Source organism: Pteropus vampyrus, unplaced genomic scaffold, assembly GCF_000151845.1.
Source record: "Pteropus vampyrus isolate Shadow unplaced genomic scaffold, Pvam_2.0 Scaffold104, whole genome shotgun sequence".
Classification (NCBI taxonomy): Eukaryota; Metazoa; Chordata; class Mammalia; order Chiroptera; family Pteropodidae; genus Pteropus; species Pteropus vampyrus.
This window is the reverse complement of record NW_011888885.1, coordinates 4,476,406-4,488,212: the sequence shown is the minus strand read 5'-3', so window position 1 is coordinate 4,488,212 and position 11,807 is coordinate 4,476,406. Positions and strand designations below refer to the sequence as shown.

At 36.8% G+C, this 11,807-nt stretch overlaps 1 protein-coding gene across 1 annotated transcript in view; it reads left to right on the top strand.

The window, feature by feature from the left end:
* The window catches only part of UTP18 (UTP18, small subunit processome component), a 32,046-nt gene that overhangs the window by 17,876 nt on the left and 2,363 nt on the right, over positions 1-11,807 (top strand). The window contains exons 11-14 of the mRNA XM_023533504.1: positions 1,409-1,556; positions 5,427-5,601; positions 10,233-10,375; positions 11,569-11,607. Coding sequence (XP_023389272.1) covers positions 1,409-1,556; positions 5,427-5,601; positions 10,233-10,375; positions 11,569-11,593 — 491 coding nt within the window. The 3' untranslated portion in view covers positions 11,594-11,607. The remainder of the gene's footprint in view (positions 1-1,408; positions 1,557-5,426; positions 5,602-10,232; positions 10,376-11,568; positions 11,608-11,807) is intronic.

Here is an 11,807-nt window from a genome sequence, read left to right as displayed (position 1 = left end):
GGTTGCAGGGTCAGCAGAGGAACTGAAATTTGGTATATAAATTGGAAGTAGATGTAAAATATTTACAAATTTGGTGACTGGAGGTCTTAATTTACCATAAGAAAGGTCCTAAAAAGCAGGGAAGGGGTACTTAAAAATCAGGCCTTGGTAACTGTAGGGGTTGCCTATGTTTTGCTTGTTCTCCCCGCTCTTGTCTTCTCTTTTTCTTCTTCTGAAAGGAGCAGTTTATGTGATTGGTATGTTGTTCATATTATGTTGTTACATGTAAAGAATATTTTGAGATAGAGCTGAAGAAAGAATTTACCTTTTATCTTTTTAGCTTTACCAGTTTTTTTTTTGTTTATTCACGGATTCATCATTGCCTTTTTTGCGCTAAATCATCATCACCTCATGACCATTTAATGTACCCACTTTCTAGATGATCTTCTTGCCTTCGATCCTCTCTCTTCTCATTTTAGTCTTTTGCTAGCCAGACTAATTTAAACACCTTCTTTTATTGTATCATTACCCTACAGACAAACATAAAGGGTTGAAAAACAATGCAATTAAACTTCTCCAAATATATTTTACTACTACCTAACCTATAACCATATACCAGCTTGGGAAATTTTATTTGTTAAGTAAATAGTATAAAGTGAGACTTACTGAATTCTCATTGGGTGGATAAGAGTATAGAAGAGTGAACTTTAGAGCAATATCTACAGGAAAGAAAGAGCTGAATAGGTGAGTGAGATGGGCGTAGGGTCATTATAGAAATAAACCTATAATGGATGTAGAGAAGAGAGTGGTTATCAGTACTGAGTGCTGTAGGAGTGAGAAAAAAGGACTGGTTTTGGCAATTAGGTGGTCATTTCTGTTATGAAAATATTTGTGTTCTCTTCAGATTTAATATTCTTTATCTTGCACACATCCTCCCTTCTCAAAACTATTTGTGCTTATTCACTTATTGTTTAAGTGATTTGGTAATAGATAAATTGTGCATAGCTTCTTATTTAAATTATAAATGCCTTGTCTGGATCAGTTCATTCTTCTCCTCCTCCTCCTCCTCCTCCTCCATCATCAGCAACATCATCAGTTTGATATCTAGTCTTATGTATTAGGTGCTCTAGTACCTGTTGATACATATTGGAAGACCTATGCTGATGGGTATTTCGTTTTTTGCTTTTTCCAATTTTGCTTTTTCTAAAAGCTCAACTCAAGCTAAGAGTTTGTAATTTTCACTCTATCGTTTATTAATGACTAATTGAGATTGTAGTTTTCTATACATGCGAATATGCAAGAAATATTTTTAGGCCAGTTTTCTAGACCTTCGATGTTTATAGTAGGTCTTTATTTGTAATCCTTTGTACTATTAAAGAGAGACTGAGAATGGTCAGTTCACTTTCAAGTTTAAAGCAAAATTAACCAAATCCTTTTTTGACTTTTCATTCAGCGGATGGGGAAGTTTATGTTTGGGATGTGAATTCTAGAAAGTGCCTAAACAGATTTGTTGATGAAGGCAGTTTATATGGATTGAGCATTGCCACATCTAGGAATGGACAGTATGTGGCTTGTGGGTAAGTAAAGAGAGGTTCTTGTAATTTTTAATCACATTGTGCTAATGAGAAGATATTAAAGAATTGAATATACTACATGGTACTTAAGTAGTTCTGTTTATAAACTATTTAGTAATAGGATACCTATAAACCTAGGTCCTTTACATTTTATCGTCTTAATGCAGTGTTTAATATTGTTAATGGTGGCTTATCAGCTTTTTAGCAGAGAAGATAATGGACTGCCTTACATCATTGTATTGTTTCTTATGTTTGAAACATCCATGTGATCACATCAAGTTTTCCAATTACTATTTTAGCTAGTTGCCATTGATGAGGAAATAGAATTAGGTAAGTTGGGTTCAAGTCTTAAAGATACTTAAAGCATTTTTGCCTTCATCCGTCTAGGTGGTATAAACCAAAAACATGTTCTTTGGAAATGCTTTTTACTAACATGGAAATTTTGAAAATATTATCTAGAATGTGTTATTGTGTTATCAATGGAAAAAATGGTTATTACACTGGGGAAAAGATGGCTTTATTCCCTGCTTGATTCTAAAGATGCAGGGTGGGAAGAGGAGGTATTAGATACTTAACCTGTAATTCTAAACTATGTTACTTATCAAACCACTAATCAGGACCTGTAATTTTAGAACTTCCAGAAATGGATCTTTCTGACTTTCTTGGACTAAATGTAATTGATTCCTAAAGAGATTTCAGTCAAATCCTCCCTGGGCAGGAGGTTAAGTGTGTCTTGCTCTCCAGAAGTATAGCATACTCACCATTTTTTCTTCACTTTACTCCCTCTTTCAAGATGGAAATTGGAGAAATTGCTTGTAAATATCCCTAACACTCAGAAATTGGTTAGCCACTACCTTTGGGCCTGGGAGGGAAGGAAAGTAGAGCCAGGCTGTGGAATTTGAAGACCGGGTCAGCATCACCTGATCTGCCATAGGCACTAGGACAGTGGCAGGTAACTTGGAGTTGGAGTGCTCTGGTTAAGGCCCCTCCCTTTCCTGTGTTACCTCTAGTCACCACACCTGTGCCAAACCTGTAGGGACGGGTGTCTCAGCCTGAGCCCAGTATTTACCAGAATAGTGTGCACCATGGCAGCAATTTATGATTAGCAGAACTTCTGGGAATAAAGCTCCTTTCAAATGAAGAATGGTGTTTACACTAATTATAGCTAATTTTAAGCAGAACTGCTTTTGCCTTATGTGGGGCAAGAATAATTGCACAAAAATCATCTTCACTCAAATTTGTGAAATTTGTTTTTTTTTTATCCTTGCCTCTCTGTTTTGTTTCACTTTTATTAATCTCCTTTGAATGGCCCAAACAAGAAAGATTCTAATGTTAGTAGTTTAAACTGATTTGATTTTAATTGCCCTTCATTGTAATTGAATTCTGATGTGCTTGGTCAAAGAACATTATTAGATTTTTATTGTGAAACCTATAAAGGCCTTAAGGCTTGTCGAAGGAATTTCTGATCAGGCAGGTGGGGTGCTGGTGGTGGATTGGTAGGAGAACCCGACACATCTGGCTGGCTGGGTGTTGCCTCCCTTCTTCCCTTTCCTTCCCTCCCCTTCCATTCCCTTCCCTCTCCCTCCCCCCTTCCCCCTCCCTCCTAGTACTGGTGTGAAACTCTTGTCCTCTGCTGCTGCGAATTTAACTCCTTCTTTGATTAAACTCATCTGTTAATATTGTTGACTCTTCTCATTCAGTGTACCGACATAAAGTGGATGCTTCCTGTTTACAATTTTGATAGGGAAATAGGGAAACCAAGAATGTTGTAAATCGTTCTTTTCACTTACATTGTTTTCTATGGCTTCAATTAATCTAAGGATTGCTATATATTTTTAGGAAGTTTTCACATTCGTACATCAGTGTTAGAACATACTTGGGAAATCGTTCCGGGTAGCCTTTATTTAATCGACAGGGAACTGATGCTCTGAAGCGTTCTATGAGATACAACTGAAATCATTTTATTGATAAGGAAACAGGTATTTTAGGTAATTTAAGTTTTGTTTATTGGTTGTTACTCATTAAATTGATTATTGGCAGAGCTGGATCTGGAACTCAGATTGTTTCTCAGTTCTGTCTTTCCACACTGCCACTTGCCAAATATTTTGATTTTATTTTAAAAGAATACTGGATAATTCAGGGCTATAGAAAAGTGTGAACTTCATTATGATTTAGGGCCTGGAATTATTAGTCTTTTAATGTTTAGCACTCTCATTAAACAAAAAATGGATTTTACTTCATTTAGAGCATCTTTAGGACATGTATGTTTTATAATGCAAAAAACCCTGTTTTATTCAGTGATGTGTTTTGCTTTGGTTTTTTCATTCATAAAAAACATTTATTGAGCATTAACCTAGGAATTGGGAGATAGAAGAACAGTGCATCATCACCTCCTTATAGTTCATGATCCCACGGTGAGGAGCTATATACATGTATGTCTGTTTACAAGGCAAGTCGTCCTAAGGGCAGCAGTTGATGTAATGTTTGTTAAGAGTATAAGGAATGGAGAAAGCTGTTATAAATGAACATCTGGAAAAGATTTTTTTGAGATATTGGCGCTTGAGCTGGGCATTTTGAGAGTCCCATAGGATTTAGAGAAAGGCATTGCAGTAAGGGGTAAGGGAATTCAGGTGTGTGTTCCAAGTGGAGTATAGATGGGATGACTCCTAAGGGAATTAGAATGTAAAGGTAAGCAGGCAAGGAACAACTCATAGAGGTCTTTTATGCTGTGTTGCAGAGTGTTGTCGTTGTATTGAGTGGAAAGAGAAACCATGAAGGGTTTTTAAGTAGAGGGGAATCATCATATATGAATTTCAGGGTTTTGAGGTAGGTAGTTCTCATAGCAGCCTTTGGAGGAGCAACAGAGGTGCAGGGAGACGAGTCTGGAAGTCATTGCAATACTCCAGGCAGGCATTAAGTAGTAAGGACCATCACTAGGGCAGTGGAAACAGGAACAGAGGAGATGGGCAAGTGATGTTTGTAAAAGATGTCATAACTGCTTAGAAAATTGGGATGGGAGAGAAGCAGTGACATTCTCAGGCTCTAGGCCTAAGCAGCCAGGAGAGTGGACTTGTCGTAGTATGAGCGGGGAGGAGGACTCTTGCATCTTTCAGGTTTATATTGCATTTGCGAATTAAGTTGCTGTGAATTACAAGTACCTTATTCCTGCTTCTTAAAAATGATGCCCATAACATTAGGTGGTCTGAGCATCGAGATCAAAAACATTAACTGAAAGTTCTTGTTTGTGGATATTTCTGTTAATGGAAAGGTCATTAGGATTCACTTCTTATGAGTATTGGGTATAATTCATTGCTGGTAAATGGTTCAGTAAACTTAGAGTGGGTGATTACTTTCATAACTCTTGATTGTAGATATTCCCAGTAGAGCAAAACTAAGATGCCTGCTTTTACATCTGTTGTCCGGCACTGTTTTGGAAGTTCTCACAAATAAAACAGAATAAAAAAAGAAAGGGGGAGATCTAATGGGGGAAGGACAGCTCTCATTCACTCATTGGAATGCTAGGTCAGCCATAAACCTTTGCATCCCAGGCACTTAAACAGTTAAATAAAGTTGACATTCGGTAAATCTTTTTGAAGGAATGAATAATGGAGAGTCTGTGCTTTCTTGGGTTTTCTAACTAGACTCACAATTGAAAAGCTGCCAGGGTTCTCAAGAGTTCACCAAACTGGAGTAGAACTGAAAGAATGTCTGCCTTTTTTGCCTTAGGATGAACTGTCCAGCCCTGGTCCCTTTGTAACATACTATATATGATTCCTGCAAATATCATATTGAGGAGAATCTGTATTTACTTAGGTTGTGAAATCTCTTTTGCTGGTTTTTAATCTGTTGTATTATTCTCTTTTCTCTTTCCAGTTCTAATTGTGGAGTGGTAAACATATACAATCAAGATTCTTGTCTCCAAGAAACAAACCCAAAGCCGATAAAAGCTATAATGAACTTAGTTACAGGTGTTACTTCTCTGACCTTCAATCCTACTACAGAAATCTTGGCAATTGCTTCAGAAAAAATGAAAGAAGCAGTCAGATTGGTAATATTTCTTTACCTTTCCCTTTTATCGATAATTTTAAAATTTAAGTTGAAGACATGGAAAGATGACAGGAAAGGAGAATGTTGGATTACTTTAAAAAGAGTAGCTTCTTTCGATGAAATTGCTAGTAGTCTAGCTTCGGGGTGTGGTTGTAGAAATGATGTGCAATAGCCACTAAATTTGTATTATGCCAGTTCTTTTGGGAAAGCTGTGCTGTCCATGCTGAATATTTCTTAACTGGTTGTTCTTCATTTTCAGAGGTTTCTTTCTTTCAGCACATATTAAAGACTATGTTTAAGGGAAACACTTCTTTTCTGTGCAGTTTTCTTCCCTCATCTACCTTTTTAAGGCCAGTGGAGGCAATTCTTAAATTTTGAAAATAAATTGTGTAAAAAGATTGCAATTTAAATAGCTAGATAGTAGTTGTGAATTTACCTCTGTGCCAGGAGTTCCTGGATGTACCCCAAGTTTGGTGCTTTCCTGGGGAGACTCCCAACTAAGACTTATTACTGAGAAAGGACACAAAGCAAGATCAGCGCGGGGCAAAGTCTGGAGGAAACCAGGTGCTGGCTTCATAGAGTCTTCTCCCAGTGGGGTCACAGGGCACGTTGCCAAGGACAGATGTGACAACATGTGTTAAGTGTTTTCTACCAAGGAAACTCATTAAGAGACTCGATGCCAAGGTTTTTATTGAGGTTTATTATGTACTTATCCTCTGCCTAACATGTACCAAAATTCTAGGTACCCAGAACTAAAAGTAGGTGTTTAGCATAGACCATATTGCACAATTGGTTTAGGCACAGGGAGCCATCCTTGTCGTTTAGAGAAAGTTTCAAATCAGTTTAGGGAACTGTTTACCAGTCAGGTTCTCAGACACCATCTAAGTAAGGGCCACCCTTGCCGGTAGGCCTTTCTAAGGATAATAGTCTCAGGCCTATGGTAACTCTTTTGTGCCCAACCTCACCGCTCAGCTTAAATGTCATCACATCTCTGAAGTTTCCTTCCCTTCAGGCAGAACCAGTTTCTTCATTCATTTAACAGGTATTTGCTCTAGGCACCAGGTTTACAGATGGCATAGAAATTTGAATAGCAGTATTGCATTGTGCCACAGTATGTGTATACCAACAGATTGTAAGCACTGTACAGAGACTATTACTTTTATCTTGCTCACTCAGCAAAGACTCTTGCATACTCATCAACTTTGTATAATAGTGTATAGTTTACAAAGATTTACAAAGAATCCTACAAAAATTTTTGAGCCAAGCAACTATCCTTAGGGATTGATTAACTTACCCAAAGTCAACAGCAAGTAAAGGGCAGAACTGTGCTTTTAGGTTCTGTATTCTCTCTAGCACTTTAGTGGTTTCCAGCTGTATTCCTCAGAGCTCTAGAATGTGTACAGGACTTCAGATGTTAAGTAGGTCAAGGAGGAGGCTGAGCTCTCACTCGAATCATATAGAGCAGCCCTGCTGTTATCTGGTACATATCGGCATTCTCTATAAGGTTTTCTTTGAGGGGAGAAAGGAGTCTGCTAGAAGAAGAGTTTGAAAAATATAGTACTGTTTTATTGCCTCTCTGTTGAATGAATCATCTGATAAAAGAGAAGATTCTAATTCAAATCAGCTTTAAAATCTCCACTCCTCTAGTGGGAGTGGTGGACTAGTACATATTAACCTTTTATCATTTTAATGGTAGTAAATTGTTTTATAAAACCATGGGATCTATTTCATGTTGACATAATATATTCTGTAAGACACCTAGTAGTTAGTTCTGCCTAGTTTGCTTCACTGATTATGGCAGCATTTATGGTTTTTTATTGTGGCAAGATCACACAAGGAATTCATTAGTAACCACCAAATCCCATTTTTTAAATGGTAGTCAACCATAATATCTAATGGAAAGAAGCCAGGCATAGCAGCTTCAGAATGCCTCAGTGAAACAGTGTTAATATCATTAAATGCAATCTCTTATAATGATCCAAACAGTTCCGTTATCCCAGCACAACTCAGTGAATATAAATGTAAACCACCGTACCAGTAAGAGACCCATAAGTTAAATTGTTATTACATCTGTAATCTTTTATGTAGTAGAAAGTTGTGGAACTTCTTATCCATTAAATTAAGGATGAGTGAGTTTTTACTTGTTGAATTTTGATATCTGAGCCCTTAAATGACTGAAATGGTGTTGGAGATAAAGGGAATTTTCTGAGGTAAAAAAGTTGATTTCTTATGGGGCTTTTTCTTGATTAATTGTTCAATTACAACTTTCACGACAAGAGCCCTAAAGAGAGGTTAGAGCACATCCAGCTTCTCACCAGGTACAGTCAGTGGTCAGAGGGAAGATTTACTAATGCAGGGAGAGGTTACACTGGGGACTTTGTAGATACAGTCAATTCTCTTAGAAGGACATTGTGAACATTTTTTTTTTTTGCCCCCGATAGCCAAGTCAATAGAGGAGATAAAATATGAAAATGAGTTGTTGATAAGTTGGTGTTCATCCTCCATCAGGAATAACACACTGGCCTGTGGTGAGAGGGCCTGGCCACCATGTATGGTTGTGTAGGTTATTTGTTGCATGAGGGCACCACATCTAAGGGGACACCACTTACATAATAAATTTGTAAATGTGTATATTTACCACAGTATTTCTGGTACTTTGTTCTGTTTATTTCACTACAAAAATACACAGCTACCTTCTGGTAAAAATGGGCTTTAAAAAATTGCTGTGTCTTGTGCCCCAATTTTTGCCCTGTTAGGGAGTTCCCTATTTGTAATAAGCAATTGATTTAAGTATAAAGTTACATGAATCCAAATAAGGAGACTGTTTTTCCAATTTCGGTTAGAAAATAAAAAGGGTGGTTTAATATAATTATCTTTAAGAAGTCATTCAAGTAGAAAGGTTGGTTCTGGTTTGTTTTGTTTTGAAAGAATCAGAAAGCAGCTCCCCGAACTTCAGAGTCATGCCAGGGAAGTTAATGAGCAAATATCTGGCTATAGTTTGAGTATCAGGTTAGATATAGGGTGGAAACATAAGTGAGGTGTTTTGTTCTTGGCACTCGTAGCATATGGTTATTTCCTGATGGTATGCTCCCATGATGCCATTGGATCACCTATTCAAAGTTGGCGGATGTTCGGAGGATGTAAACTTACAACCTAAGCAAAACACAATTAAGCCAAACCACTTATCAAAAACTCATAATTTCTGCATTCCCAAACTAAGTGTAAATACATTTTGCGTTATATGTGTTGTGGCTTCTCTTCTAAAATTCCAGTGTGCTTTAGATACTTTATATATACATATACACACTTAAATTTTTCAAGGACTTGTATAGGGTAGTGTTTAAGAAGGTTAAAAGTTAAGATCAAATTGGGTACTGCCAACTTCTTAGCTTTAATAGGTCAAGACCATTTCTCATTAACACTAATGCCTTTGCAGTGATGTCATACTGTGCAGGGAGAACCTGCCTTCTGGAGAAGTTGAGAATAGTTGAAAATGGCTTGGAGATTCACTATAAACTTTACTTTCTGGACCTGTTGGTCAATAGGCATATATCAGAGGGAGTAGGGCCTAATAAGTGACTGTCTGAAACCTGTTTAATAAACAGATGTATACATATATTAATGAGTTCTACCTAGTACTTGTCTCTGAAAATCACCTTGATTGGATGGTTTAGTCTCATGTAAAACTGTGTAGGATGACAGACTACCAAGATAAATAGCTGAATGGTAACTCCATGTATTTAAACACGGAGGTGCTAATTTCTAGGAAGAGCTAGAGAACATTTGAAAGTGAGTTGTTAAAATCCTAGTCTGCTTAAGGCAACTGCTTCCATGCTTGAGTTTTATTTATCTACAAACCGGGTGAGGATTTTCTTACCTATCTTAGACTTGGACTCATTTTTCCCAGAAGAAGGCTCTTGCAGAAGGAAACTCTCCCTCCTCATGCTTAAGCCTGGCCTTGAGGTGAGCTTTTGGCTCTAAGTCAGAACACAGTTTCACTTGATGAACCAACCAGGATTTATTCTATCCTCCCTGAGGAGAGATTGTAGAAGGCAAAGAATGTAATCATATAGTTGAAAAGTAAAAGTGTAAAAAGCAAACTATATGACGTTGGAATACTTGGTATGACTCTGCCCAGGTTTCACTTGTATAAAATCAGACTCTTCATAAAGTTTAAGTATCTGTTCCCTGTAACCAAATTTTAGTATTCTTTACTGTGGTCATTAAGTTAGAGCATTAATGGGTATTGCTGTTTGACTTTCACTTTAGTTTATTCATTCATTTGTTCATTCAGTAAACACTTGAATCTCCCAGGTACCATGCTAATTGCGGTATTAAAAGCATCAAGAAAATGCTCTCTTCTCTTCCCTCCTTTCTCCCTCATTTAATAGCACATTGAAAATCAAATTTTAATTTTGAAATGTTTTGCTACATGGATAGAACTGTACTTCACGTGTGCTTCAATCAGAATAAACTTTTGAAATGTTTTGCTACATGGATGGAACTGTACTTCACGTGTGCCGCAATCAGAATAAACTTTTTGTTCCAGGAAAAAGATAGATTGAAGAGTAAAATTTAAGAAAGATGAGTTCCCAGTTGTTAAAATTTAAAACTTTTTATTATTTTCTGCAGGTTCACCTTCCTTCCTGTACAGTATTTTCAAACTTCCCAGTCATTAAAAAGAAGAATATTTCTCTTGTTCATACCATGGATTTTTCTCCCAGAAGTGGATATTTTGCTTTGGGGAATGAAAAGGGAAAGGCCCTGATGTATAGGTAGGTATTATTTATGTTTAAAAGTCAGAAATACCTATAAGTTTCTTTTGAAAATATGAAGAGATAACCATCGTTGCATTTCTAATTCTACAATTATGTCAATTTATTACTTGTACTTTATTAATTGTAATTTATTAATCAGTTACAATGATAAATTATTAATTTGAGGAAAGGGAGCTATTTTAATACTGTTGCCACTTTCTTGGTGCTTAGTGTTTAGATTCACCTTTGTTAATTTGCCAGTTAGCTGTTTATTCCATGGATGTTTATTTCCCTTCAGCTATAAGCTGTAAATAAGGATATTAACCACAAAAATATCCAGAAGTTATGCTCTGTCCAGGTTCTTTTTGGCGCTCAACCTATTTGGCTATAAAGCAGGAACAAACAAAATCTAATTGCATTGTTGCTGAAAAATATAAATGACAGGTGGCTCTTCATGGAGAACTGAAGAGCTGGAAACCTGTGACTTAAATCACAGCCCCCTTTCCTTGCTCCCTTGTATTGGTAGTGAATGCTACCATGTTTATGTTTATATGCTTCAGCGAAGGCCTGCTTTCAAAATAAAATGAAATCTGAGGTAAAGAAAAGGAAGCACGTAAATTGATTTTGAGGATAAGTTGTGAAAAAAGAATAGAGTGAAGAATAATATGGTTTCAAGTTCTACTTTGAAAGGAAAATGGGTCATACCTGGAAATTTGATATATTCCATTATTCTCATTTCAGATCATTTTTGGACTGATTCTTTCAGTTTGGATTTTATAAAAGAATACCGAGTCTTATTGCACTTAGAAAATCTTTTCCAGTGCTTTGGTTTATTATAACTGAATTTTTCTTTTTTTTTAAGTAGGCCCCAAAGGCTATTAGAGTTTTCACCAGAGCATTGCTTTTTAGTGAGACTTTCTAGCAAGTGGGTTGGACTGACAGTATTTCTATTGGGTATGGCCAGTCAGATATTTCATAGACCCCAGTTTGATGCTTTGGGGTAAGCTTAATGCTTTTATCTAAAATCTGAGGTATTAACATTAGGATCCTTCAGAATGTCAGATTGAGGAGTCTTAACCTAACTGCCTGAGAAAATGATTGTGATTACATTTCCCCCGCTAAAATATTCCTAAGTGCCATTCTGTGATCTGATTGACAATACTCTGGGTAATCACAAAGCTGTTTAGATGATTTGTCTTTTACTTTTTCAGGTTGCATCATTACTCAGACTTCTAAAGAGATTATTTGAAGTAAGAAAATCCTTTTAAATTGCTTCTTCAGGTTTTAAGGTTATACCCATAGCTGTCAGTGGCAGGGGGACCACATCAGCTGATTTTTGTTTCTTTGTCCCTGGGTTGCTAGATATTCAGTTAGGGGCGTGGGATGGAAGTAGATCAGGAAGAGCCTAGTTGGACTGGCATCTTCCTTGGGAACTTCTTATCCCAAATCA